The sequence below is a fragment of the Erpetoichthys calabaricus genome, chromosome 16 (genome assembly GCF_900747795.2).
Source record: "Erpetoichthys calabaricus chromosome 16, fErpCal1.3, whole genome shotgun sequence".
In the NCBI taxonomy this organism is placed as follows: domain Eukaryota; kingdom Metazoa; phylum Chordata; class Cladistia; order Polypteriformes; family Polypteridae; genus Erpetoichthys; species Erpetoichthys calabaricus.
This window is the reverse complement of record NC_041409.2, coordinates 34,076,764-34,101,660: the sequence shown is the minus strand read 5'-3', so window position 1 is coordinate 34,101,660 and position 24,897 is coordinate 34,076,764. Positions and strand designations below refer to the sequence as shown.

At 39.1% G+C, this 24,897-nt stretch overlaps 1 protein-coding gene across 1 annotated transcript in view; it reads right to left on the bottom strand.

The window, feature by feature from the left end:
* Window positions 1-24,897, bottom strand: part of ryr3 (ryanodine receptor 3) — a 535,616-nt gene that overhangs the window by 290,657 nt on the left and 220,062 nt on the right. The window contains exons 18-29 of the mRNA XM_051920096.1: window positions 23,120-23,253; window positions 20,437-20,678; window positions 19,769-19,961; window positions 16,485-16,701; window positions 16,128-16,232; window positions 13,818-13,921; window positions 11,796-11,879; window positions 9,901-10,060; window positions 9,637-9,784; window positions 7,344-7,549; window positions 5,688-5,862; window positions 4,917-5,125 (exon numbers count right to left, since the gene is read on the bottom strand). Coding sequence (XP_051776056.1) covers window positions 4,917-5,125; window positions 5,688-5,862; window positions 7,344-7,549; window positions 9,637-9,784; window positions 9,901-10,060; window positions 11,796-11,879; window positions 13,818-13,921; window positions 16,128-16,232; window positions 16,485-16,701; window positions 19,769-19,961; window positions 20,437-20,678; window positions 23,120-23,253 — 1,977 coding nt within the window. The remainder of the gene's footprint in view (window positions 1-4,916; window positions 5,126-5,687; window positions 5,863-7,343; window positions 7,550-9,636; window positions 9,785-9,900; window positions 10,061-11,795; window positions 11,880-13,817; window positions 13,922-16,127; window positions 16,233-16,484; window positions 16,702-19,768; window positions 19,962-20,436; window positions 20,679-23,119; window positions 23,254-24,897) is intronic.

Here is a 24,897-nt window from a genome sequence, read left to right as displayed (position 1 = left end):
CTTAATTTAAACTTTAGGTTTACACGGTGCTTTCTTTCCGAAGTACCTGCACTCATGAATATGTCTGTATGTGTCAGTCGGTCAAATCCACGCGCTTCGCACCGGCGAAGTACCGCTTTTAAATTTTTATTAAGAAGAAAAGAAAACCTTTTTAAATTGAGGGAAAATATACTAATAACAGTTTAAGGATCTGTTTTTTTGTGAAGCTGCCTTCACTCGAGTGATCACTTCGACCTGACTTGCTGACCAACTATAAGCGTTACCTGGTAGGTAACCACCCATACAATCAGATTGTGAATCAGACTACGAATGCCATGAATGTAATTACCCCGATCTACATGTTGTCAAATAAACGAACCACACGCTGTGGCGCGGAATGTAATTACCCCGATCTACATGTTGTCAAATAAACGAACCACACGCCGTGGCGCAATTTTAGGGGCTTTGCCTGTAGCGCTGACGTCCGAGGTTCGATTCCCGTAAGGGAGTGAAGTGAGTGGCTGGTTACCTACCAGGTAACGCTTATGGTTGGTCAGCAAGTGAGGTAACATCAGCCACGGTGCCTTCAGTTGTGAGAAGCAGATCATAGAATGGTTGAAAATAGTTTACTGTCAAATAATGCAAAGAGTACGCGACACGTTTTTCCCCCTTATTCTTGGCTCATCAGGCGTACACACTCACTGCACTTGCTTACGGTAATCGAACCTCGGACGTCAGCGCTAGAGGGGCTTAGCAGCGGTGAAGTATTGCTTTTAAATTTTAATTAAGAAGAAAAGAAAACCTCAGAGGTTCGATTCCCGTAAGGGAGTGAAGTGAGTGGCTGGTTACCTACCAGGTAACGCTTATGGTTGGCCAGCAAGTAAGGTAACATCAGCCACGGTGCCTTCAGTTGTGAGAAGCAGATCATAGAATGATTGAAAATAGTTTACTGTCAAATAATGCAAAGAGTACGCGACACGTCTTTCCCCCTTATTCTTGGCTCATCAGGCGTACACACTCACTGCACTCGCTTACGGTAATCGAACCTCGGACGTCAGCGCTAGAGGGGCTTCGCAGCGGTGAAGTATTGCTTTTAAATTTTAATTAAGAAGAAAAGAAAACCTTTTTAAATTAAGTCTTAAAAACAGGTGTAAAGATATTGACAATAAGTTACGCAAACCCACCAAGAAATGCAATTGTTTAAATCAAGGTGCGAGTCGAAAAACACCATCCCATAATATTAGTTAACGATTAACACATTTCTATATGTATTGTAAGCATACAATACAACTGATAATATGTTGCGCTTATTTATCTGGTGTACCGACATTTTTGCGCGTTTAACGTCTGAAATCTAATGTGGTTTGTGCCCTTCAGAATGAAAACAGTTTGCATTTACCTTTTTAGTAAAAGGCGAGCTTTTAAGCCTGAGAAATCACCCCGTAAATGCACACGTTTAATTGCACATGTGTTAATATGTATGCTTACACAGTATTAAAAGACACTCAACAATGTCATTTACCTTTGTTCCCGTGTTTGATAAAAGGCGAGCTTTTAAGCCTGAGAAATCACCCCGTAAATGCACACGTTTAATTGCACATGTGTTAATATGTATGCTTACACAGTATTAAAAAACACTCAAAAATTAACGTCATTTACCTTCGTTCCCACGTTTGACTCGTGCTGTAAATCTCTTCCTTGTTTTTAGTTCACGTGATTACGTAGGAGGCGTGATGACGCGATACGTGACTCCGCCTCCTCCATTAGAGTATATGGACAAAAAACAGGTTCCAGTTATGACCATTACGCGTACAATTTCGAAATGAAACCTGCCTAACTTTTGTAAGTAAGCTGTAAGGAATGAGCCTGCCAAATTTCAGCCTTCCACCTACACGGGAAGTTCGAGAATTAGTGATGAGTCAGTCAGTCAGTCAGTGAGGGCTTTGCCTTTTATTAATATGTATAGATAGATAATATTTATATATTACTTATATAAAAGCCACATCGAATGTTGTTTACCTATATTTATTTACTTATCTTCTTTCAGCATAAAGTCACAAGTAGACTGCAGCGCTTCCTGTTTTTGATCGACATAGGCATGCTGACAAAGTACATGTGCAATGCCACTCCTTATTTAGGAAAAGGTCAGTTACGTAAAGTGCAACAGCAGTTTATGACTGCAACTAAAGTCAGTTCAGTATGCGAGCAATTCTCCACACTAGTGTTCTGATCTGGCAGTGCCATGCTGACAGTGTATGTGCCCAAAAAGAAGTCCGTCTGCATTCTCAGTACCATTGCTCGAGTACTGAAGTGTCTATAGCTGCAGGTCGAAGCTACCGTCGCACTGGTGCCAAGCAATGTTGTGTTGTGCTGCAGCAGTTTATTAGCCGTGAAGAAGTTATCTGTTGTTACAATTTTACCTTTGTCCAGAAACAGTTCCATAAGCTTTATGACCACAGTCTCGGAAGCTCTTTCTTCCATGGGACGACTGGGATGGTATAAGAAGTATAGGGAAAGTATTGTAATCGTCCAAAGATTCAATGTCAAGATTTTCATGAATGTCAACGTTTTAAACCTCCCTGACTTTCTCGTATATGAGGTATAGGGAAGGTACTGGAATCCTCCAAAAATTCCATTTCAAGATTTTAATGAATCTTGACGTTTTAGACCTCCCTGAGTCAGAAAATAACATTTTTGGAATTATGTCTGTGTGTGTGTGTGTGTATGTAAACACAATAACCTGAGTACGTTTTCACTTAGGTCAACCAGATTTGCATACAATATTTGATACAAAACATACATTTCTGTCAACTTGGGCTATTTCTGCTTACTGGAAGTGGTACCTTTTATTCATGCAGCTGCAGAGTCCAAATTATTCAGCTTTACTTTTATAATAATTGTTCAATATGTTATTAATTTGATTTAATTTGTTGTTAATGGTTCTTTAATATACATAATATAAAAATATAATCATTGTCTTGCGGTTTACTCCTCAAATATCTATCCCCATATCTGTGTATATGAGAAAGTCTAGAGGAGACCACTCCCAATTTTTTATTCTACTATAGTAACAATAAGAGCAACTCACTACTCAAAACGGTAAATGCAGTGTCACACATGTGCAAATATGAGTCAACTAAAGGGCCTGAATAATGGCAATTCCACATCCGACCAGGGGGCGGCGGGGTGCACTAACTGTCTTTCTCGACCCCTTGCAGACCATTCTCGGGAAATCCTAAAGGGTACCAATGCCTTTGATGACGTCACTTCCATTTCTGGCACCTTTGATGATGTCACTTTCCGGACTTGTGCCTGATGACATCACTTTCTGCTCCCTCCTCTGATGTTGTCACTTCCGGGTCCTGCCTTTGATGATGTCACTTCCGCTTCTGGCCCCAATGACATCATTTCCTACACTGGCCTTTAAAGTAGCCATTTTGACCATGTACTACAGTTCTGTTTTGGACTCAGTTATGTGAACAACTCGCTATCTTTAAAAAATACATTTTTGCAGCCAAGGAATATTATACGGGTGGCTGCCCCAAACCTTTATGATGTCTTATTGTCGTTCTTGTGACAGCAGGAATGACCCGGAATCAAACCCGCAACCTCTTGATTATGAGACAGCAGTTCTTACCTCTGCACCAGCCAAGCATACATTTCAGCATCATCCCCTAACCCAATTTCTTTTTCTTCAGTTTATTCTTGAATAACAGCACACTTGTTTTGTTATATTTGTACCTTTTGTGAAAGAGTTTATTTGATATTTAGACTTCACACATTACACGCTTCATGTCAACATTTTGTCATTAGTACTATAACATAAAAAAATGTTGTTTTAGTTATGTGGCAGGCACCTCACACCCAGATAAAGAACCTTTAGCTGGGAGAACTTCAGCTGTATCAGTGGGGGATGGGATAGCAGGCTGCTTGCTGCCAGTGCTGATTGACACATTTGCAAAACAAAGACGCTCATGAGGAGGTGCAAAGGAATGTAAGGTGGCGCGGCATTATGACTTTTTTCATAGGCTTCAGGGATTCTAGTATTAAAAAACTCAAACACAGTAAAATCTAAAATGGTCAAAACTCATCTTATGTAAAAGATACACTAGTAGTCACCATGTACTGTGAGACATTACCTAGACTGTACCGAGGTGCAGGTCACTTGACTTCACCTATAGCAATTAGTATGAACAGCATGTAAATTTTAAATTAGTAAGTTTAAATACATTGTACCCATGCAGAGTGGCATTATTTGACCAAGGTTTCACACACCAGACATCAGCAGAAGCTGACATATAACTTGTGAAAGTCCAACACAGAAACAGTCAAAACAGACTGCTGTTTCACAAAAAATCAGGAAGCCAGAACAGATCAACACATGAGAAGATCGTTAAAATGTTAATATGTGTGGTGTTGTGTGCACCATACCAAATGTGAATGTGAGCCCATGTAAATTTCTGAATTGCTCTTTTTCTTTGGTTAGGTGCCTACTCTCAGAAACTCCTGAAGGGAAAAATGGTCTGTTAAACCAGCTGGATTAAATCATAAGATATTTAAGTGTCTTCATTGTGTAGGTGCTTTCCATTTGTAAGGAAAAGCATTACAGTATGTAACAGTGGTGCCTTTCTAAAAGAAGAATTACCATTTCAGATGTCTACATAGTGCTACGCTACTTGCAATTAACTAAAATGCCCTTTGTAAGTATCTAGGCAGGCATGAGCAGAGGGCTGGGACAGGTCCAGCCTGATGTCACCCACTGTAGCAGTTTAGAAGCTGTGTCATCCACTGAGTGTAGAGCAGTGTCTCTTTAGCTCCTCAGGATGAAACACCATCTTTGTAGTCCAGAAGACAAAGTTTGATGCCATCAGGCAGCACTGAGATTTGCTATGCCAGAGTGAAATTCACAGCCCAAAATCTCCCTTATTATTCCTTACCTCAATATGGGGATGTTCTTTTGGCACATTGATAAAGGTTGGCAGGCGTTTACTAAACCACATTGCAACATCCCGGTTCATGTTGACAGCAAAAGGCTCAAAGCCTTCTTGGAGGCCACACATTGTATAATATTTAAAAGTGCTAGCATCCTTCCCAAGGTTCATGCGGCCAATCTGGGACAGACCCAAGCTGCATACTGGAATAAAACCTGAAATGAAAATGGATGCAGTGATACATTACTCACAATAAAAAATAGTTAGTTCTACTGCATTAAGGATCCAGTGTTCTGTACTCAAATCTTGTTCTCAGTCATTGTCCATATGGTCTTTGTATGTTTCCCCCAGTATTTCTAAAGACTCTCCAAAGTTAATTCAACTGGCAATTCAAAATTGGTCCAGTTTAATTGGGCCCTGTAATTGACTGTGCCAAGACAGCTGCTTCTTTGCTGGACCCACATGTGTCTGAGAAGGATATGTTACTCTGGACTGTACTTATTTGCTTTACAGAGCATCACCTGACTATATGGTTCATGAAGAGTGCAACAGAATACAAAGTTTACTAATTGATTTCAACACTTAAAACAATTTGCCAACTTTATTGCACCTGGGGAAATTAACTAATAAAAAAGCCTAATAAAAATGATCCTTTAACAAAATATAACTAAAAGAGATAGTGACAAGTTTTCAACAACTATCATTAGGATGAGTGAGCTGAGAGATAAAATGCTTTGTGGATTGGTTCACCAAAATGGAAACAAGCACAATACTCACCATCTTCAACCTCAAAATCAGCAAAGCAGAGTTCTGAGCCTTTATTTGTAATCAGAATTTCACCATTCAATGTGAAGATCATTGATTTGTCTTGCAGATCAATCATGCATCCCACAACATCACCTGCTTGCCACGTCCTACCAAAAAAGCTGCTTCCTTGGTGTAAACGGTGACCCTAAGGAAATAGGAAGAGAATTTTAATAACAAGTGGATTTCAACTGGCCAAACTAAATTTCAGTTTCTTTGTTTCTTGAAAGTTCACTACATTGACGTCAACAGTACAAGATTTTTTTTTCTGCCAGAGCTAGGAAAAAGGCAGACCACATGGAGTAAAAAAGAGAATCACTGCCTACAACAAGCAGGGATCTGAGCCAGGAAAACAATAAAAATATCAAAATATGAAATTCCATGCTGCAAACCAAAGGTCAAAGTTTATGCAAAATTCCTGTCTCAGTCATTCAGCTACATGCACCACAAAGATTTAGTTTTCATCCAGAAACAACTGCAGTATGATGAAGTCACATGTCAAACATCTGATAACACAGCCAACAACAATATGGCTACAACAGAGAAGAAACACCCAAAATGGCGGTGCACTCATCTCAAATCCATCCACCAATCCATTATCCAAGAAACATACCCCGGGCAGGGCGCCAGCCCCCCACAGAGAGCACATACACACACACCAAGCATACACTAGGGACAATTTAGAATTGCCAATGCACCTAACCGGCATGTCTTTGGACTGTGGGAGGAAACCGGAGCACCCGGAGGAAACCCACGCAGACACAGGGAGAACATGCAAACTCCACGCAGGGAGTAAATGGTGATATGGTGTTGTCACACAAACAATAGCAAAGAATATCAACATCTCAAACAAAATTAATACACAAATTATGGCAGAATTATACTTAGTGAGGTCAAAACTAAGATTCACGACAAAATCAAATTGTAAAAATGGCTGAGTTTTTTTTTTTTTTTTGGTACAGCAGAGATGCATCATAATCTAATACAGGAGTGTCAGACTCAGATCTTGGGGGAGTCATAGTGGCTGAAGACTAAATTTTAATTAGTAGCCAATTACTACTGTCATTGGGACATCCTTGTTGCCTTGCTTTTTAAGATTGGGAAACCTAAACTGCTTGTTTCCCCTTAGCTACGAGCCAGTTGACAATATCTACTGAGTAGTTTCAATTCAAGAAACGTTTGGATTGGGGTTGTCAAACTAAGCTCAATTTTACTGCACTTTCAATTCCTCACTAGCCCACATTTTACAGATATAGAAAACTACAAAATACTATCTGCAATGAAGCACACCATAGTCTAAGCAATGTTACCACAAAGAACTGAGAGGAAACATAACTCTTTAAAGGAAGCTTGTGATCATCTCCTGGGATTCACTTCAACTTAAAAACAGTAAAAGTGGGCATGACTCAGTTCTTCCAAAACTCTGTATGAAACAGCATTAACCTATACTACAGATAAGATGATTCTCACCCTACTGTCATGACTTCATGTAGGATAATATCCATTTAACTTGCTATTCTGTGCTCTATCAGTGTTACAAGACACCCAAGTTGTGAAATATGTACCATAAGATCATTTAGCTGTTGATCTGAAAGGAAAGGAAATGTTTGCAGAAATCACACAACTCACCCGGGATCCATCAAAGACAAAAGCCTGGTTGTCCAGTCCCAGCTCCACATCCGGTCTGCATCCTGGCCGGGCCCAGCCCACACGCATGTCCCCACCACTCACGGCCTCAAACTCAAAATACCATTTTCCAGTCTTAACTGCATAGGTTTTTTCCACACGGAAGAAACGAATCTTATCAATGCTCAGTCTTTCCACAGCCTGGCCTGCTTTGTACAAAGAAGAAAAAAATTAAATGGGCAGTATAAAAAATTGCTTTATTTGTCTACCCATCCACCAAGTCAAACAAGCTATACCAAAGTGAAAACAAAGTGAAACAAGCTGGCATGCAGTATTCAATATTTGATCTTCCAAGTGAGATAACAAATACATTCATGGTTTTGAGTAAAGAGCATTATTACAGACTTAGAGGAGTGGTTCTCTAAGTCTTCTGGACTGAACCCTACTTTGCCTGAATCAAAGATAAGGCAAGCCACCTAAAGCCAACAATTCTCAATGAGAATTCTAAGTTACAATTACCAGAGTAAGTTTTATACTGATGTTTACGTGAAAAGTATCGATATTCGAAGTTCAATATTGCTTGGTTTGCATTTTAAAGTCCTGGATATCAGCCCATGGTGCATAAGAACTCTTTGGCCATGATGGTGTAACAGCAGGTAGAAGAACAGCTTTGATGCAGCATGAAAAACTTGTGGTACACACTGAGCAAAATTAAGCAATACCTAGCAAATAACAAGGTAAATAAATAAAATTGTCCAACTTGTTGAAAAAGATTGGTTGAATGGAGAAGACAGCAAAAGTTTGAAAAAGTGATGAAAGAGAAAGAGAGAGGATGCAATCACTATCAGTAAACAAAAGTGGAGTGGGAAAGAGAGGATAGTGCAAGTTTTTATTGTTTCCAAGAAGGTCAGCAAGACTGGTATATAGCAGCCTTTTTACATATAGTTGTCATGGACCTGAGAGTGAGGAAGTTCATTTAGGAGTGTGGATGTAGGGCAGCAGCCTGATTTTTATACTAAAATAGTTGGATTATTCATGTTTAAAAATACAGTAAATTCTTTCAATTCGTGGGATTACAATTCACACATCTGCCGTTTTGCATTTCTGTCATTAATAATTAAATAGGAATTATTTTGATAGCTTTGTTAGTAGTAAACAGGAAAGATGTCACTCCCACAATGCTGTACATATGAATTAAAAACAGGATTCTCGACCAACAAATGAGGAGAAGCAGATCTTCAGATTAAACGTACATCATTGTGGGGATAACATTATTCCTCTTTATTATGAATGACAAACACCATTTTTCCGGAAAGTTAACTGTTAATAACATTTTAGCAAAAAATGCACACAGTTTGACTTTACCAATGTATGTCACACATGTGGATTATGTGCCACGAGTTACGTGAGAATTTTTTTCTTTCCATGGATGTTTTTCACATTGTTTGCCATTGTCCAGAATTTGTCATTGCCTGGTGCCATTAAGTTTCAATATTTAAGAAGTAATTTCTTTATAAAACATGAGATTAAAATTTTTCTCAGCCACCACTACAAAGTACTTTGGGTAAGTAATATTTAAAAAAATATATTATTTTTGGGTAAAGTATTCTTTCATTGAGTTGACCATAAGGTAAATCAAGAAAAACGAGCAGGAAATCTGTGAAGTTGCTGCTGCAGCTACACCAGTAAGCATGAAGACTCTGTATAAGTACAGCACAGTACTTATTTTATTTTGACATTATATATAACTGTACTGTATTGTGTACAATTTGTTAAATAATCAACTATATGCTATTGGTAAGGACTGTGTTTAAGAGTACAGTAATAGGAGGTGAGGTGGGGGCCCAAAACATTTATGGATTTTCGCATTTGCAGGGGTTAGGGGCGCAGGACTTAATCACAATGGACCCACATATCTCAGCAGCCCACTAATTACCTTGTCCACAGACAATTTTAATAGTAATTTCAATTTAGGAGGACAGGAGATTTTGAAGGTACAATGTAGTGTACTGACTAGGGACAAATCAGTCAATTTTTTCCAGATTCTACTCTTTATCCATGACTGATAATATCTTAGATTTATAAGGCAGAGTAGCAGCATTTCACAGCAGAAGTTGGCCTTTACAAAATTCTGAGCGAACAAATGGAAAAAAAAGGCAATTTGTCTGTCTGTAGAAGAGACGTTTAAGTAAGCAAACAGACATCCCTGCACTTCGACATTTATCAAATAAAAGGTGAAGAACATAATGCTGTGTAACAACCAGTGTCATACCCACAAAAACTACTTTTTACTTACCACTCTCTTGGTCAGGAGGTTCAATATTGTATCCGTACCCAATCAGGGTCCGGATAGCCTCACGGAGGCTGTCTCTGTTGGATTTCTTAGTGCGCTCATCCAATAAAGCATATGGCACCAAACGAGGATTTCTTTTGCTCTTCAGATCCTTTAACACAAAAGTGCGGAAACAAGATTGAAACAAAGTGGCTTGTTTAAATGATGAAAGCAAAATACAGAACTGTTGTGATTTGGAGAAATACACAGGGGTCTCTTCAGACGTACCTGCTGAATGCCATAGGTCCATCCTTGTTTAATTCGGTCCTTTGCCCACACATTATGAGCATTCTCTGCAAGTTTATCAACCAAAACTTCCTGGGCTGGAATTAACTTCACCTCAGAAAGGTCCAGTGGAGAGGGCTTGTATCCATTTGACATCATGTAGCTTGAAACACACAGAAAAAAAGCCTTAGGTGATTCATCTAGCAAGTCGATCTGATAAACATTTACAATTCGATTTCCTGATGACTACACTAGACACTAACACAATGTTATATTATGCATTTTTTTCTAAACATGATGAAGGTCGCAAAGTTCTTTTAGTGTTCGAGAGCTCTGTTATGAGGTATCCTCTGAGGCAAAGACTTAAGTGTTACAGCAGGTATCATAGTAAGCAAAATAAAAATTTCTGTAGAAATAAGAAGTGTTGCCACAGATCTTTAAAAAGCAATGAATTTATTTACCTTTGTAGATTTTCTTGTAGTAAATATGGTCATAAAGCACTATACAAAGCAACTAATCTCATTTACATTATATGGTACCATCTCTGCTGAACACTTTCACAAACTGTAAAGCTTTACAAAAGTAATTAATCAATTTTAGATACAATGCCTTTTATACTAAAAGGTAAAATTCAAAGTAACATAAACAAGATATTTTAGCTTTGCCCCTTTTGAATTTTGCACTGTTGTATACATTTGCATTATACAAAATCTTGTGCTTGAGATTTAAAAAGCAAAGTATTTTTATCTACTGTAGCACCCTTCAACATAACAATTTACACGGCAAGCAGTTTTTGCACTTCAGATTGCATTATTTTCTTACACTGCATTGTGATCAATAAATATGGTGTCTTTAAATAACATTCATACTGCAAAACTCAGTTAAAGCAATAACTCGACCTGATATAGCACTTTTCACATTCAGTCATATCAAGAGTTTTTTTTTTTCTTTTCCTTATACAATTTCTTGTATTAGGAATCTGTTAGTTTTCGCATACCCCTTGGGGTCAGAGCGCAGGGTCAGCCATTGTACAGAGCAATTACAGGTTAAGGGCCTTGCTCAAGGGCCCAGCAGAGTAGGATCTCTTTTGGCAGTGACGGGGATTCGAACCAGCAACCTTTTGGATACCAGCGCAGATCCTTAGCCTTAGAGCCACCACTCCGCCCTAAAGTTCAGAGTTCTGAAAGCAATCACCTATTTTTAAAAACTCCATGAAGTATTAATCAGTATTCGATAATGATAATTATCATCATATGATGTCTTGCATATGAAGTGTTACCACAAAAAACTATGCAAAACCTTCAATCCTTATTATTAACACAGACCTTTAAAAAAAGAATAATCCCTTTCACAGCCCATTCTATTTAGAATGCAGACATGTAGAGCTGTAGAAATGAATAAAGTAATTGCATAAAGCAGTGTTTCTCAATCAGAGGTTCTTGACCCGGGCTACCATTGGTGGATCTCGATTTGCTATTGTTTATAATGGAAGTGGATCGAAAAGTGGGTTGCCAAACCAACGCTAGTTCTGGACCAGAATCCATGCTCTGACAATCTCACTCGAATCACCAAGGGGTAACACTGATCTACCAGTCGTGCGAGAATCAGTATGGAGGAATTAATCACTACCCCAAAACCAGGATGGGTAGCGAAGATACTTTCATTGAAGACGGTGGGTTGTAACACCAGAAAGGTTGAGAAACACTGATATATAGCATCTTCTATCAAACTGAGCTTTACAAGTGCTAATTCAACTTTACATAACACTTTTCACCATACATGTAGTGAACAGATCCTTAGTATTTAGTTTATGAATCCTCAGTAATACAGAAATTAAGCAGTAAGGACTAAGTAACCTGACACTATCGTTTCATCATTCTTTGTAAAAGACAACTCACTTTTTTGGAAGTTTCATTTTTTTCAGATCTTCTTCTGCATTCATGTTCACTTGAACTACATGGCAACCCAACGCTAGCAAGGTTCTGGGGAAAGTCAATAGGAGCACCATAAGTTAAGTTGTAGGACACTAAGCATATGAACCATACACTGAGTTTTACTGAGAAGAACGGCAGCACAACACTTCATCACAAACTAAATAATATGCAAAAGTACAACTTTTTTTTCTCTTATGGAGGCACTGAAATGATCAAAAGGCTGCACAACAAACAAACTACTTGTAAACTAAACAGGATTCTAAACTAGGAGGCTGGTTTCATGTGGCAAATATTCTTACTTTGTTTTTTTATTCTTACCGATCAATTTAAACACATATCTATAATAAAGTGAAGAGAATATTACAGGAATAGTTGAGGAACATATAATAACATCAGGGAGCATTATGAATTCATACAAATCAACCTGAAGAAAGGATGGTAAAGGTTTGATATACAGTAAAACCTTGATTATCCGACAGATAACAGAACAGGTACTTTAAAAATGGTATGCAGTAGGACAGTTTAGCGAATAGTCATATTATTTACAAAACAAAACTATATCAACAAAATATAATATAGTATTAACAAAATTAATTAATTCACATAATATTGTTACAACCAGTGTAATAAGCATATACAACTCAGATGTACTGGAGTTTTCTGCGTTTTACTTGGAGTCTTTGTTTCGTAACAACTAACTAACTAACGTAACTAACCCTGTCTTATACTCCGTTATCTGGGTTGTAGAGCACATCTCCAAAACAATCAAAGAAAGGTTTCCCTACCAATCAGTTCCTGCCAATTTTTTCTTCTGTACCACAAACACTCCTACTTATTGTCTCCTGACTCCCTACTTAAAACTTTCTTCCGCCACACCTTCCTTTTTCTCTTAACTTGTCTTGTCATTCATCTCCTGAGAGGCGTGTTAGCCCTTTAAAAAACAGAAGCACTTCATCCAGTCCCATCACTTACAGCATTCGTTCCACCCTTTCTGCTCCCGCACAGCACATCACAATATACTAACAAAACATCATATAACATAATTTTAAAAGAAAACTAAAATACAGAAAAACATTAACATTAATACAGAACAACATTACCGTCAGTGGTTTCCATTTTCCATTCGTTTATCAAACTGTCAGCATGATGCTTTATATAGTTCACTGTTATTCTACCTACTCCGTAAGTTGAAGAAATACTTGAAGCACATGTTTAATAATTTCAATTTTTTGTGACAATTCCAATACCACATGCAAATGTTTATCGGCCATAACAACGTACAGTAGATTAATTATAACAAAAGAGGAAACCTACAAAATGCTATTAAAACTGAAGGTACATAACTGACACAGTGGTGCTGGGGAAGAACAATATGTGCTAGCACAAGGGACAATTGTGCAAAACTCACAGCATACTGCACGGCAGTAATATTACTGTAATAAGTAGGCGCTGGGGTGTGCTGACGGTTAATTGAGTGACAGATGATCAAGGTTTTACTGCACTAGCATTCTTAATTTCACTAGTAGGTAATAACATGTTTAATTGGGCGCAGAGATGTGTGACAGAACTGTTTCTTTCAATTCAAACCTGTTATGCATGCTGACAAGATCACTGCATATTAACACTGTTTCACTACATACGAGTACAGGTAATATTTTTTCCAAACTAAACCAAAGGCAGTGATCATTAATATTAAAGAGAGATTTAATCTTCTTTGTCCATGTGCACACTAGTCATTACAGTGCTATATTTACGCATGTAGAAACACACACACAAACATTTTTATCCGCCCTCAGATGTTACAGTATATTGTGTAACAATACTTGTTAAAATTACAGTAAAGTCCAGTGACTAAAGTGGTGTAGTATTCTGCTTTTTGTTTCCACAATGGCGTGGATTTTTTAACATCAGAACAGAAAACACTTTCAGTACAAAATATTTCTGACAGAAAATGCTGGACAAAAGGTTTAAAGAAAGATAACTTACTTGAGAGTTTCTGTTGACATCTGGAGGTTGTAATTTTTTTCAGTTTCAGGTAATTTAGAGAAATCTACCAGACAAGGATGCTGCCTTTTGTTGTCATCTCGTACCTAAAAAATTATAAATATCTTTTTAAATCTACTTTGTACAGTCGTGGACAAAGGTATTGAGGATGACACAAGTATTGGTTTTCAAAAAGTTTGTATTGACAATACATCAAGTTTATACACAGAGCCAATATTTGCAGTGTTGGCCCTTCTTTTTCAAGACCTCTGCAAATCACTCTGGCATGCTGTCAATCAACTTCTGGGCCAAATCCTGAATGATGGCAGTCCATTCTTGCATAATCAATGGTTGGAGTTTGTCAGAGTTTGTGAAGTTTTTGTTTGTCCACCCGCCTCTTGAGGATTGACCACATGTTCTCAATGGGATTAAGGTCTGGGGAGTTTCCTGGCCATGGACCCAAAATTTTGATGTTTTCTTCCCTGAGCCACTTAGTTATCACTTATGGCATGGTGCTCCATCATACTGGAAAAGGCATTGTTTGTCACCAAACTGTTCTTGGATGGTTGGGAGAAGTTGCTGTCAGGGGATGTGTTGGTACCATTCTTTATTCATGGCTCGGGATTGGGGCACCACCAGTATCTGGATAGCTACTAGCCAAAGTTGACATTGCTATATGAGTAAAGTATACAGGCATACATTATAATAATAAATCCATCAATACTGTTGTACATTATTAATAATATTTTATTTTTAAAACAGCTATACACACACTCAGTGTATACATTGAATTTGCCTATTTCTATACATATAGCAATCTTCCTTTTAATGTTTTTTTGCCTGGTATTTTGTGCTTTGTTTAGTTTTAAGGATTCTGTGTTTGTAAATGTGCTATACTTTTAGGCTTGTACATGGAAAAGAAAATGGAAGAGAAAAAAAATGCAAGGAGCCAGCAAGAAAAGTGAATCAGTGCTGGACTAAAGAAAAACAGAAAAAGCTTCAGTAATGCACTGACTGAGTACATTGGACATGTTTTGAGCTCTATTTGTCCCCAGGAAGAAATTTGGCTGTTCACAGAAGATCTTTAAATAGATAGACAGACAGACAGATAACTATTGTCACAAGTGTGCCCACGGGGTATAGCTTATGAGCTTAACTGATAGCAATGCTCCACCGAGATATAAGGTGGCACTGTCTAATAACAATCTCTCTTCTCCTCCATCTGCAGAAAGGAAGACTAACACTTTTCCACTCAAAATGTCACTTCCAGGGTCCAACCACCTGGACCTGCCTCTTCCTCCCAGAATCCATCATAAGAAGAAGAACCGTCATCTTGAGCATTCTGCCTGATTGAGTAAGTCGGAAGGACTCAATTGCATTGTTAACATGCATTTTCTTTCATTTATCAATATTGCAGTAGACGGGGTTAATCTTCAAGGTGCTACAAAACTCATTAATCTCCCCTGTATACACACACACACACATACGCTATGTACTGGAAACACACCAGAATGACTAAAACGAAAGTTACTCATGTAACATATATAGTACCATGTTTGACAGAGGTTGGAATGAAACTTTTGTGTTCTTTACAATTTCTCAGAACATCATAAAGTCTGAACATTGTGTGAATTTGTTAGGACACCCACTTCAGGGACTGTCAATATTCCTTCTCACTGTAGAATTATGGACTTCAGATCCTTTGGTAATGGACTTCAAACCTTTCTCATGTTGATGAGTAGCAAATGCTTCTTTGAGATGACTGCATATATTTTTTGTCCTTGGCATGGTGTCGCCACAAACCTGAAAGCCTGAGATTTAATTGTGGAAAGTTCTCTATTTTATTCAAGATGATTGTTACCTTAGTAGCGCCTGCCCTTAATTATCTTTATAAATGAAATTTAAGCAGTAAAACCTGACTAACATTTTCAATATAGCTTACAATTTCTTAAATAAATAGGGACATAGTAAAATCTGATAGTGTTGTCACCTGAGGTTAGGCCTACATTTAGAACTTAGTGAGAACTAAGTGATAGTTTCATATGTCCTAATATTAAAAACATAAAGTTGAAAAAAGGGGTACTAACTTTTTCACAGGACTATACATATGTACATATATATACAGTAGTTCTTTGAATATATAAAATGAATGCACAAAAGGTGCATTGGAACTAATAATAATGATACTAAAACACAACACGATGAAGACAGAAGCTTGTGGAACCATTGCAGCACATTTAGTTTTTTGCTAAAGTCCCAGATAAATGCTGTTTTGCCACTCATCAAACAAACTATGCAGACCCTTGCAGTTACCTTGCCATAGGTCCACCCCAGTTCGATCTTATTCATACCCCACAGCTCATGGATGTTCTCAGCTAATTTGTCTCGGACCTTTTCCAGGTGTGGAGGCATGACAATCTAAAAGACAGAAAAGCAGAGTTGCTACTAGTCAGCTTGTCTCTTAATTTTTTGATTCCTAAATTTAAGAAATTGTTCAAAATGAGTTTATGAGATAAACTGTGGGAAGTGATCAGCACAGGATGTTAAACAAATAAAAGTGGCCGTTATGCTGGCAGCCTAAGCTGGGGAAAAGTCAATACATAAAAGATTTTCCAGCTGCCCAGGGAGCGACTAAACACTCATGAACAGCTTGAAGTTTTCACAAATTACCTGACTGGTCTCGACTGGCACAGGGATGAAGGAAGCCTGAGACAGGAATTGCACGGTGCCCAGCAGATCGCGCACACCATCATAGTCTCGCTTGTATTCCTTCACTGGCTCCACTCGCATCTTTTCCTTGGGCAGAAGAGCTTCATAGCATGGGGCATAGCCAGCAGGAGGGAGGAACTTGAAGTCTCCATGACGGCCTCCTAGCAGGAAGCGTACTCTGTAATAAAAATACACACCCATTCACATTGACAAAGTGTATACTGGGTACTAAAGATGGAAAGTGAAGAACATGCTGTTGTACTGATGTAGGTACACCAAATGATCCACTGAGTGGTAACAAAACAATACAATTTAACTCTTTTGTGTAAAAATGTACAGTAGATAAGGAAAAGTATTTTGCTACTAACAAGCTGTGTATCCAGTAAACAGCCTTTGGTCTTAGATGTTTCCTATAAGACAGTAATATAATTTAAATAAATTTAAATACATCTATTAAGATGTAACAGCCATTGGGTGTGTCAATGTTTATTTAAAGATTCACTCTCCCACAACTTCAGCAGTGGGGAAGAAATATAATTCTACCTGTTTGATTTACAAACAGAGAAAACAAACTGATTATCTAGCCAAAATCCCATTCTGTTACAAAAAAGTAAATGGGAAAGGAATTTTGAGTCAGGCTCAACAGTGCAGTGTCTGGCCGGCTTCCAGAATATTCTGATTAAAATGTACGTAGTCTAAGAGGGTTTAAAAGAATCTGAAAGATTAGGGTTCTACCACTTTGTTCTCTCTAACTACAAAAATCTGCTAAAATACATAGGTATTGTTTACATCTTGAAGGGACTACAATTAAATAAATCTCTATTGTCTGATGTGGCATCTTTATTTTTCACATGTGAAAGCTTTACCTTTCAATTTAATCGGCAATCTCACTGTAGCAGGAGCTGGTTGAATATTATTGTGTGATAGCTATGCACTTAATCTTTACTCATTACTCCTTCACTCTAAATACTCTCAATTCAGCATCCCTTTAGTTTCTGCTAAACATCTTTACCAACTTTCTGTTAAGGAGGTTTCATAAACTGCCAGACTTTCATTTTCAGTAATGAGGTTGTTTATGATGACATTGCCTTCATAGTAGCAAAAATGCAACAATATTCCATATAGGGTGACTTCTTCTAGCACTGTTCCATAAGGACAACATTTAAATAAATAAAGGGGTTTACATCAATTAAACTGTACAGTATATATGGACTGAAGACGTTCCTCCAGTTCACAGACATGCTCTGTAAACTTCCATGGAGTAAGGCATCAGTCAAATATACCACAACAATAATCGGAAGGAACAATTTCATAAAAGTTGCCTTACAGATCCACCATTCTGTTTTTGAATTCTTTTCCCCATTGTTAACTGTGTAGAGTTTGCAAATTCTCTCAGTGTTTGTGTAAATTTTCCACCAGGTATTCTGGCTTTACTCCTATAAGGTAATACTACTACTTATATTATTATTATTATTACGACTACTACTACTATTACTATTAATGCTGCATTCCCAAAGGTGTTAAGTGATGACTCTAATTTACCCTAATGTTTTATTTTTATACTTGTATCCATCAAAGAGACGTTTGGAAATGCATTTTCAATATTCTATAAAGTAAGATATTGTATGCTGACTTGTACTGACAGAAAACAATAATTTCCTTTTAAGCATTATCTGGAGAGGATGCATGCTCTGAACAAGTTACACAATAATACTGCATGCCAAATACAGTCTCTCCAATGCTCACGTTAAGTCAGTTCCTCTTTATTAAACTGGGTGTTGTTTCTCCATCGGAGAGAGGTAGAGAGAGAAAGACAGTTGCAATAAGTGGTGTCAAAATCTGCACTGCGGAACTACAAGGCTAAAGATACTGGCTGACAGCCAAATAGACACACGAAAGAGATTTTCCACAGCTCAAGACAATTCCTCAGTTCCTTTGAAAGATAATACTAGAGCAAACTCAGTGTGCTGACCAACAGTCAAATAAACATCCAGTCTTTCATCAAAGCAAAAATGCTAATCAAAAATCAGAGTCAGTAATACAAAGTACAGTACTAAATTTGATAACCAGGAACACTAAGAACTGAAGAGAATCACTAGCTAAGTGGTGAGGTTTATCCTCAAACTTGGATGGTCAATGAATGCATACATAACTCTGACCTTTTATGCCATACTGGCAGTGACACAACATGCCATGCATTTCCGGTTAAGTGACGCAAAGTTGCCGCTAAAGATCATGACAGCACCAGTGAGAAACAAAATGGCATCTAAGACGTGAATTATTTTTACCAACTTACACTTGAGATATTTGCAAAATTAAACATCAAATCTGAATACCGTATGGCTTAAAACCCCTGATTGAAAGTAAAAAATCTAATATATGACGAGAAATAAAGTGGGAAAAAAATTATTAAATAGACTGAATCATAACAAAAACATTATGGCTAATAAGATCCTTTCCTGCAAGCTACTTAGTTGGTCTGTCTGAAAGAACAGCACTAAGCAGAAATGTAGCAAGTCAAGGTAACACAAGAAGGAAGTCATGGGATAAGCAGAATTGCTTCCATGTCCACTTGTGCCACTTAGTAAGTCATGGCTACTGAAATGCAGCAGCAAATGGTGGCTGAGCAACAAAAATATATTTAATTTCAGCTGATACAGAAGCAGAGGCAAAAAGAGTCAGCAATGAACTCTGAAAGCAAAGCCCTATTTGGAGCCTGTGCAGGCTGAAGCCTACCTTTGAAGTTTGGGGTCAGGCTGCCTGGTGTGTAGCCTATTTCTAGGAATTTCAGCGAAGCTCCTTTCACCCATTTTTTCATGTTTGTATCACCTGCTTACAACATGATGTCATTTGCATATAATCTTAAAGGAATTTCATATATTTTAGTGGGTTTTAAAGAGTTTTGCTGCATAAATGTTTATAATGTTTTTATGGATTCTTACATTTAAGGCCACACAATTCCATAAGAACAAGCAGTCTCGACGGATTGACAAAAACAAGACCACCTATTATATGTCTGCTTGCAGTACTATTTATTTGAAGCAGCAGAGTGTTTTTTTATAAATTGTCATGTACTTCGTGCTAATGAGGAAGAAGCAAAGTCTTACTTGATTGATGTCTTCTTTTATTCTGCATTCAATTATGCTTAGCTCTAGTAAGTCTTTTATAATGCAGGATTAAGCTCTTATTGACATTCTTCATTTTTCTAACAATCTTAGCTTCAACGTTACACACAAGAGACTTACTTGACTCCTGCAGAGAAGCTCACTACAGGGAAGAAAAGGCCATCCGTGTTGAAGTTTTCAAACATGCCCTGCACTGGCTGTCCGTTGATGCGAAACGAGATGCTAGGTGCTCCCAGATCAAGGCAACAACTGACAACATCATCTGACGTCAATAAATGCTGATTTATGGAGGCCACAGTTCTTGGGACACGACCTTACAGAATAAAAAAAAGAGAGAGACTTTTTTTTTTTTATTTAGAGTAAGCTCCCTGAGTTGGCAAACACTTTGGCATCCCATAATTCTTAAGTACTGTCTGGCCGTCTCCATTTTCCTCTGGCAGGCCACTTTGTTTTCTTGTTCTATTTCAGGTACATAGGTCTACCTCACTAAGCCCAAGTAACTTACTACAATGCAGTGAAGTGAATTGTAGCACGTGGACAAGTCTTACTCTCACTGGTATGCAACACCTTAAAGCAAGGTACTTGACTGCCCCTTAAACTCTCATAATATTAAACTCTAATTAAATATCTGACCTGCCTATTTTATTCTTAATTTTACCAACATAAAAATATCAAGCAAATTATGTGATCCGTACCACAATAACTTCTAATACAAGTTCTTCACAAAAGTAGAGGAGTTTCTCATGGCTCATCTGTTATCATTTTCCCAAACATACTTGTTAACCAACCTGACCAGAGATGAAGGCCATCAAAGCCATAAGAGTAGAGATCATCTCCAACACCGTTGCCTCCCCAGCCCTCGCCACCTCCAGGGTATGGAGCGTATCCTTCAGTGGTTGCCCAGCCAACACGTAAATGAGAAGGCTCATTGGTCACAAAAGGATCCACCTGGTCAATCATCAGTTCGTAGTACCACTTTTTATACTGGGCAGATCCCTCGCTAATTCCCAAGAAAATGTTGGGCCTCATGCTGCAATCAAACAAAAAAAACTTTTTCAGGAAGGCAGAAACCTTATCATTGCTTAAATAGTCTGCTAGGTTTTTGGTTTGAAGCCGAAGCCAAAAGGCCCTAAAGCACAATGTAGATAAGTGCTGTGTCTAAATTCAATGTTTCATAATTTTTTAAAAAAAGGAGACATTACATTTATGTACAGCTTTTCTCACTACTCAAAGCGCTTTATATACAGAATGGGGAGCCATTGTGGGGAACCAGGATGAAGTGATGGTAGCCGTTTTGCACCAGTACGCTCACCATACATTGGCTATCATGTGGTGAAAGGATAAGAGAGATAGTTATCCAATTAGGGAAAGGGGATAACTTGGGAACCATAATGACCAGGCAATGGTAGGCAATTTAGCCAAGACATCGGGAAACATACTACTCATTTTGAAGGATGTCTAGGGATCTTTATTGACCACAGAGATTCAGGACCTCAATTTTATGTCTCATCCAAAGGACTGTACAATTTTTACAGCACAGTGTCCCCATCATTGTACTGGGGCATTAAGATCCACACACAGTCCACAGGATAAGTGCCCCCTCCCTGCTGGCCACAAGAACACCTGTTCCAAGAAATGCACAACATTTTCCAAGATTGTCTCCCATCCAAGTCATGGCTGGGTCTGAACATGCTTAGTGTGAAGGACAGCCGGGTTCCATGCCCGGCAGGGACGCCCCTACTGCATCCATTCCGGGGGAGCCAGCATGGGCAGCTCAGTACCTCCCCCGGGACGCTTGGTGGCAGCCTCCCTGGTGGACGATTCCCCAACCTGGCGCAAGGCTCCATGGGACATGGAGTCCTCCAGAGCCTGGTTGGGGGCTTGGTTGGCCGCCAGGGGGAGCTGCGTGGACTTACCAGCCCGGCTGGTCAATTCCTCAGCCCCACCCGGAAATGCAATTAGGCCTAGGGGACCAAGCACCTGGACTACATCCGGGTGGGGTATAAAAAGGCCAACCACCACTCGAGAGAGCCAGAGTTGGGAGGAAGGAGAACGAAGCCTGAGGAGGAGGAGGAGTGGTGGTGCTGAGAAGAAGTGTGGTTTGTTGTGCTTTATATTTAAGTGCTTGTGGGACTGTGTTGGGCCAGTGGGACACGGGGAAGGCGTGCCCCATGGCTGAAGATAAAATAAAGAAGCTTTTATTTAAGTACGTGCCTCTGCCTGAGTCTGTGCCGGGTCGGGCGCTATATAGCGCCTTTTACAAGTGGCGTAGTCGGCAGGATCCCGGTCCGTCCATTTGGACCGGAACCTGCATTTAACTTTGGGTACCAGCTCAGCACAGTACTCCGAGGCACGTATAGCACAGCGCGGAGAGCGCACACAGCACAGCAGCGTCAAAAGCACTCCCTTGGCAGAGAGTGCTCCAGCAGACAAGCCCTTGGGACTTCAGAGCGGGGCACGCTCCTGAGGAAAGCGCACCACCGAGGAGCAGCGCGAGGTACGCGCCGACGGGACTAGCCGGCGGACACGCGCAGCACAGCGCGGGGAGAGCGCGCTCACAGCTGGAGGGAAGCCGCGCAGCTCAGTGCACGGAAAATCCCACCTGCGGCAGGAGCCGCAAAACACCGCGCAATGGGGAGAAAGAAAGCCGGGAGGACACAGAAGCCAGACGCCGTCAAGCCACCCAGCTTCACGGGTTGCAGCCGGAGGTAGGTGACGAGCCCAAAGGGGATGGGCCGCGGGAAGGGTTTTGCTGAGAAGAAGTGTGGTTTGTTGTGCTTTATATTTAAGTGCTTGTGGGACTGTGTTGGGCCAGTGGGACACGGGGAAGGCGTGCCCCACGGCTGAAGATAAAATAAAGAAGCTTTTATTTAAGTACGTGCCTCTGCCTGTAGTCTGTGCCGGGTCGGGCGCTATATAGTGCCTTTTACATTAGCTTCAGGTGTATTACCTGAACGTGAGAAAAGCGCTATATAAATTCAAAGAATTATTATTATTATTACCTGTTCTGAGGTGCATGTGGTATGGCTGCTATGTCAATTTGTACCTTATTTCAGTTCTTAAGGGTGGGGGATGATATGGACTTGCCTTGCTACTGTAAAGTCTAGAAGGCCATTGTAACTCATAGACTAGAAAACATGTGATACTATATGGATAAGTCATCAAGTCACAAATGACATCTGGTTACCCCCACGACACTTGGACTATACAGTGTTTAACACGTCCATCTTTAGTTGCAATCAGTGGTCTATGTAAAATATTTACAGATATCAGTAGCCATAAAGAAATTTCACACTGTAACACAAGAGGCTTTTCTTATCATGTAATCCCACAATAAGAATGAAGTGTTATTGGGAGAGGAGTTTACTGTGCAGACACTATATATCTTATCAATGCCTACCAACTTCAACTTATGTTCAATTCAGTCCTTCAGTCTTTCAGTCTTGTAATTAAAGCTATGAGATTAATTACCTGGTGACGTCGTTTACCAGACGAGTTTGAAGAAGCAAATCTCTACGTGGCAGCAATTGGTCGCATATCAGGTTTTGGTTGGCTCTCACCGCCACGCCATTGCAAACACAAAGAGAGCATAAGACATCCAATACCTACACCACAAACAGAAGGAGTGAAGTTCACTTTATCAGGACCACAATGTTACATTACATTTTAAGCGCTTAAGTACTACCCAACCACCTCAAGGTTTTTAGAGGTGCTAACAGGTGGCTTTATACTCAATCATCTCTCAAACATTTTTTTTCAGTTATAAGGAGATGAAGCAAACTGCACTAGCAAGAGACAGAGAACAGGAACCACGTCTAGATAAGACGCTAGGCCACTGTGGGACACACTCTCACACATCCAAACTCACTATTTCTAGATCAGTTAGTAAAATGGGGACATGTTTAGGTTACTGGATGAAAACTAGAATAAGCAGAGAAAATCCAAATAATCTTTCTTCATCAGACAATGTAGAATTCTCAATCAGCCTAATCTGCATGCCTTTTTAGAAGACTGTGATTTGAACATAAGCATGTGAATCAAAGGGTCAGCAGTGCTAAACTGCATGCCAGTGTATGGCTTACTTTATGCATTTGCTTTATCTTTATACCGTGGATTATGACATAATAGTAATAATAATATAGTAATAACAATAATGTTGTGATGGCAGCCATTCTGGCACCAGTATCTTGAAAACAGATTAGCTACTAGTTGGTGAACAGGTGAGAGAGACGGTTAGCCAATAAGTGAAAGATGATTAGGACCCAGAATTTCCGAGCTATGTTGGGCAGTTTTGCCAGGACATTGGTATACCCTAATATTTTTGAATGAAGACCAGGGATATTTAAATACCTCAGAAAGTCTGGACTTTGGTTTTATGTCTCATCCAAAGGATGGAGCCAGTTTTTGAAGCACAGTGTTCCCATCACTGCACTGGGCACTGGCATCCACATACAAACAACAGATTAAGCTTCACCATAACCTCTTCTAGTAACAACCTAATCTATTTCTAAATGGTCTCCCATTCAAATACTAAGCAGACCCAAACATGCTCAGCTTCAGGTGGATTACCTGTTCCAGTGTAAAGGTGGTATGACTGTTGACATATTCATTGTTAACCAATTTTTGAAATGTTTAAAATGAGAAAGAAAAATCATGTTCACTAAACATTAAATAGGAGAGAAAAAAAATGAGGTCACTGTTATGAGAGAAAAAAACTACCATCTAAATAAGAAAAGAGAATCAGAAAATCTGGCATGCAGTCAATTAGACTATTAGCATATGGATGAGGCAGACTAAAGCCAGACTTCAGCCATTCTCTTATGTCTTACATAGAACAAACAATACCATAACAGTGTCCTAAATCCATGTAATGTATGAACAAGATTTACTTTTAAGCACCCAGCATATACTGCATTAGTATTACTAAGAACATGTGAAGCACTGAACCAGAAACTTCAAGGAACTAACTGGCAGGCAAACAAGTCCATCACAGCTGAAATGATTTATTTGTCAGATGATTTAGGAGAATGATTACAATCAGGTTTCCTCATCTAAGAAGGTAAGGAAATTTTAGAATAATTGTACTTTTGACAAGTCCTTACATACATAAGACATGTATAGTGAAAAAAAGGAATGATACACCTAACACTGATGAACATTGGCTTGCTCAAGTCAACTTACTTTAACTCCCAGCCTCTCTTATACACTGAGGAATGTACACTGCTACTTGCAGCAATACCCAGGGCTGT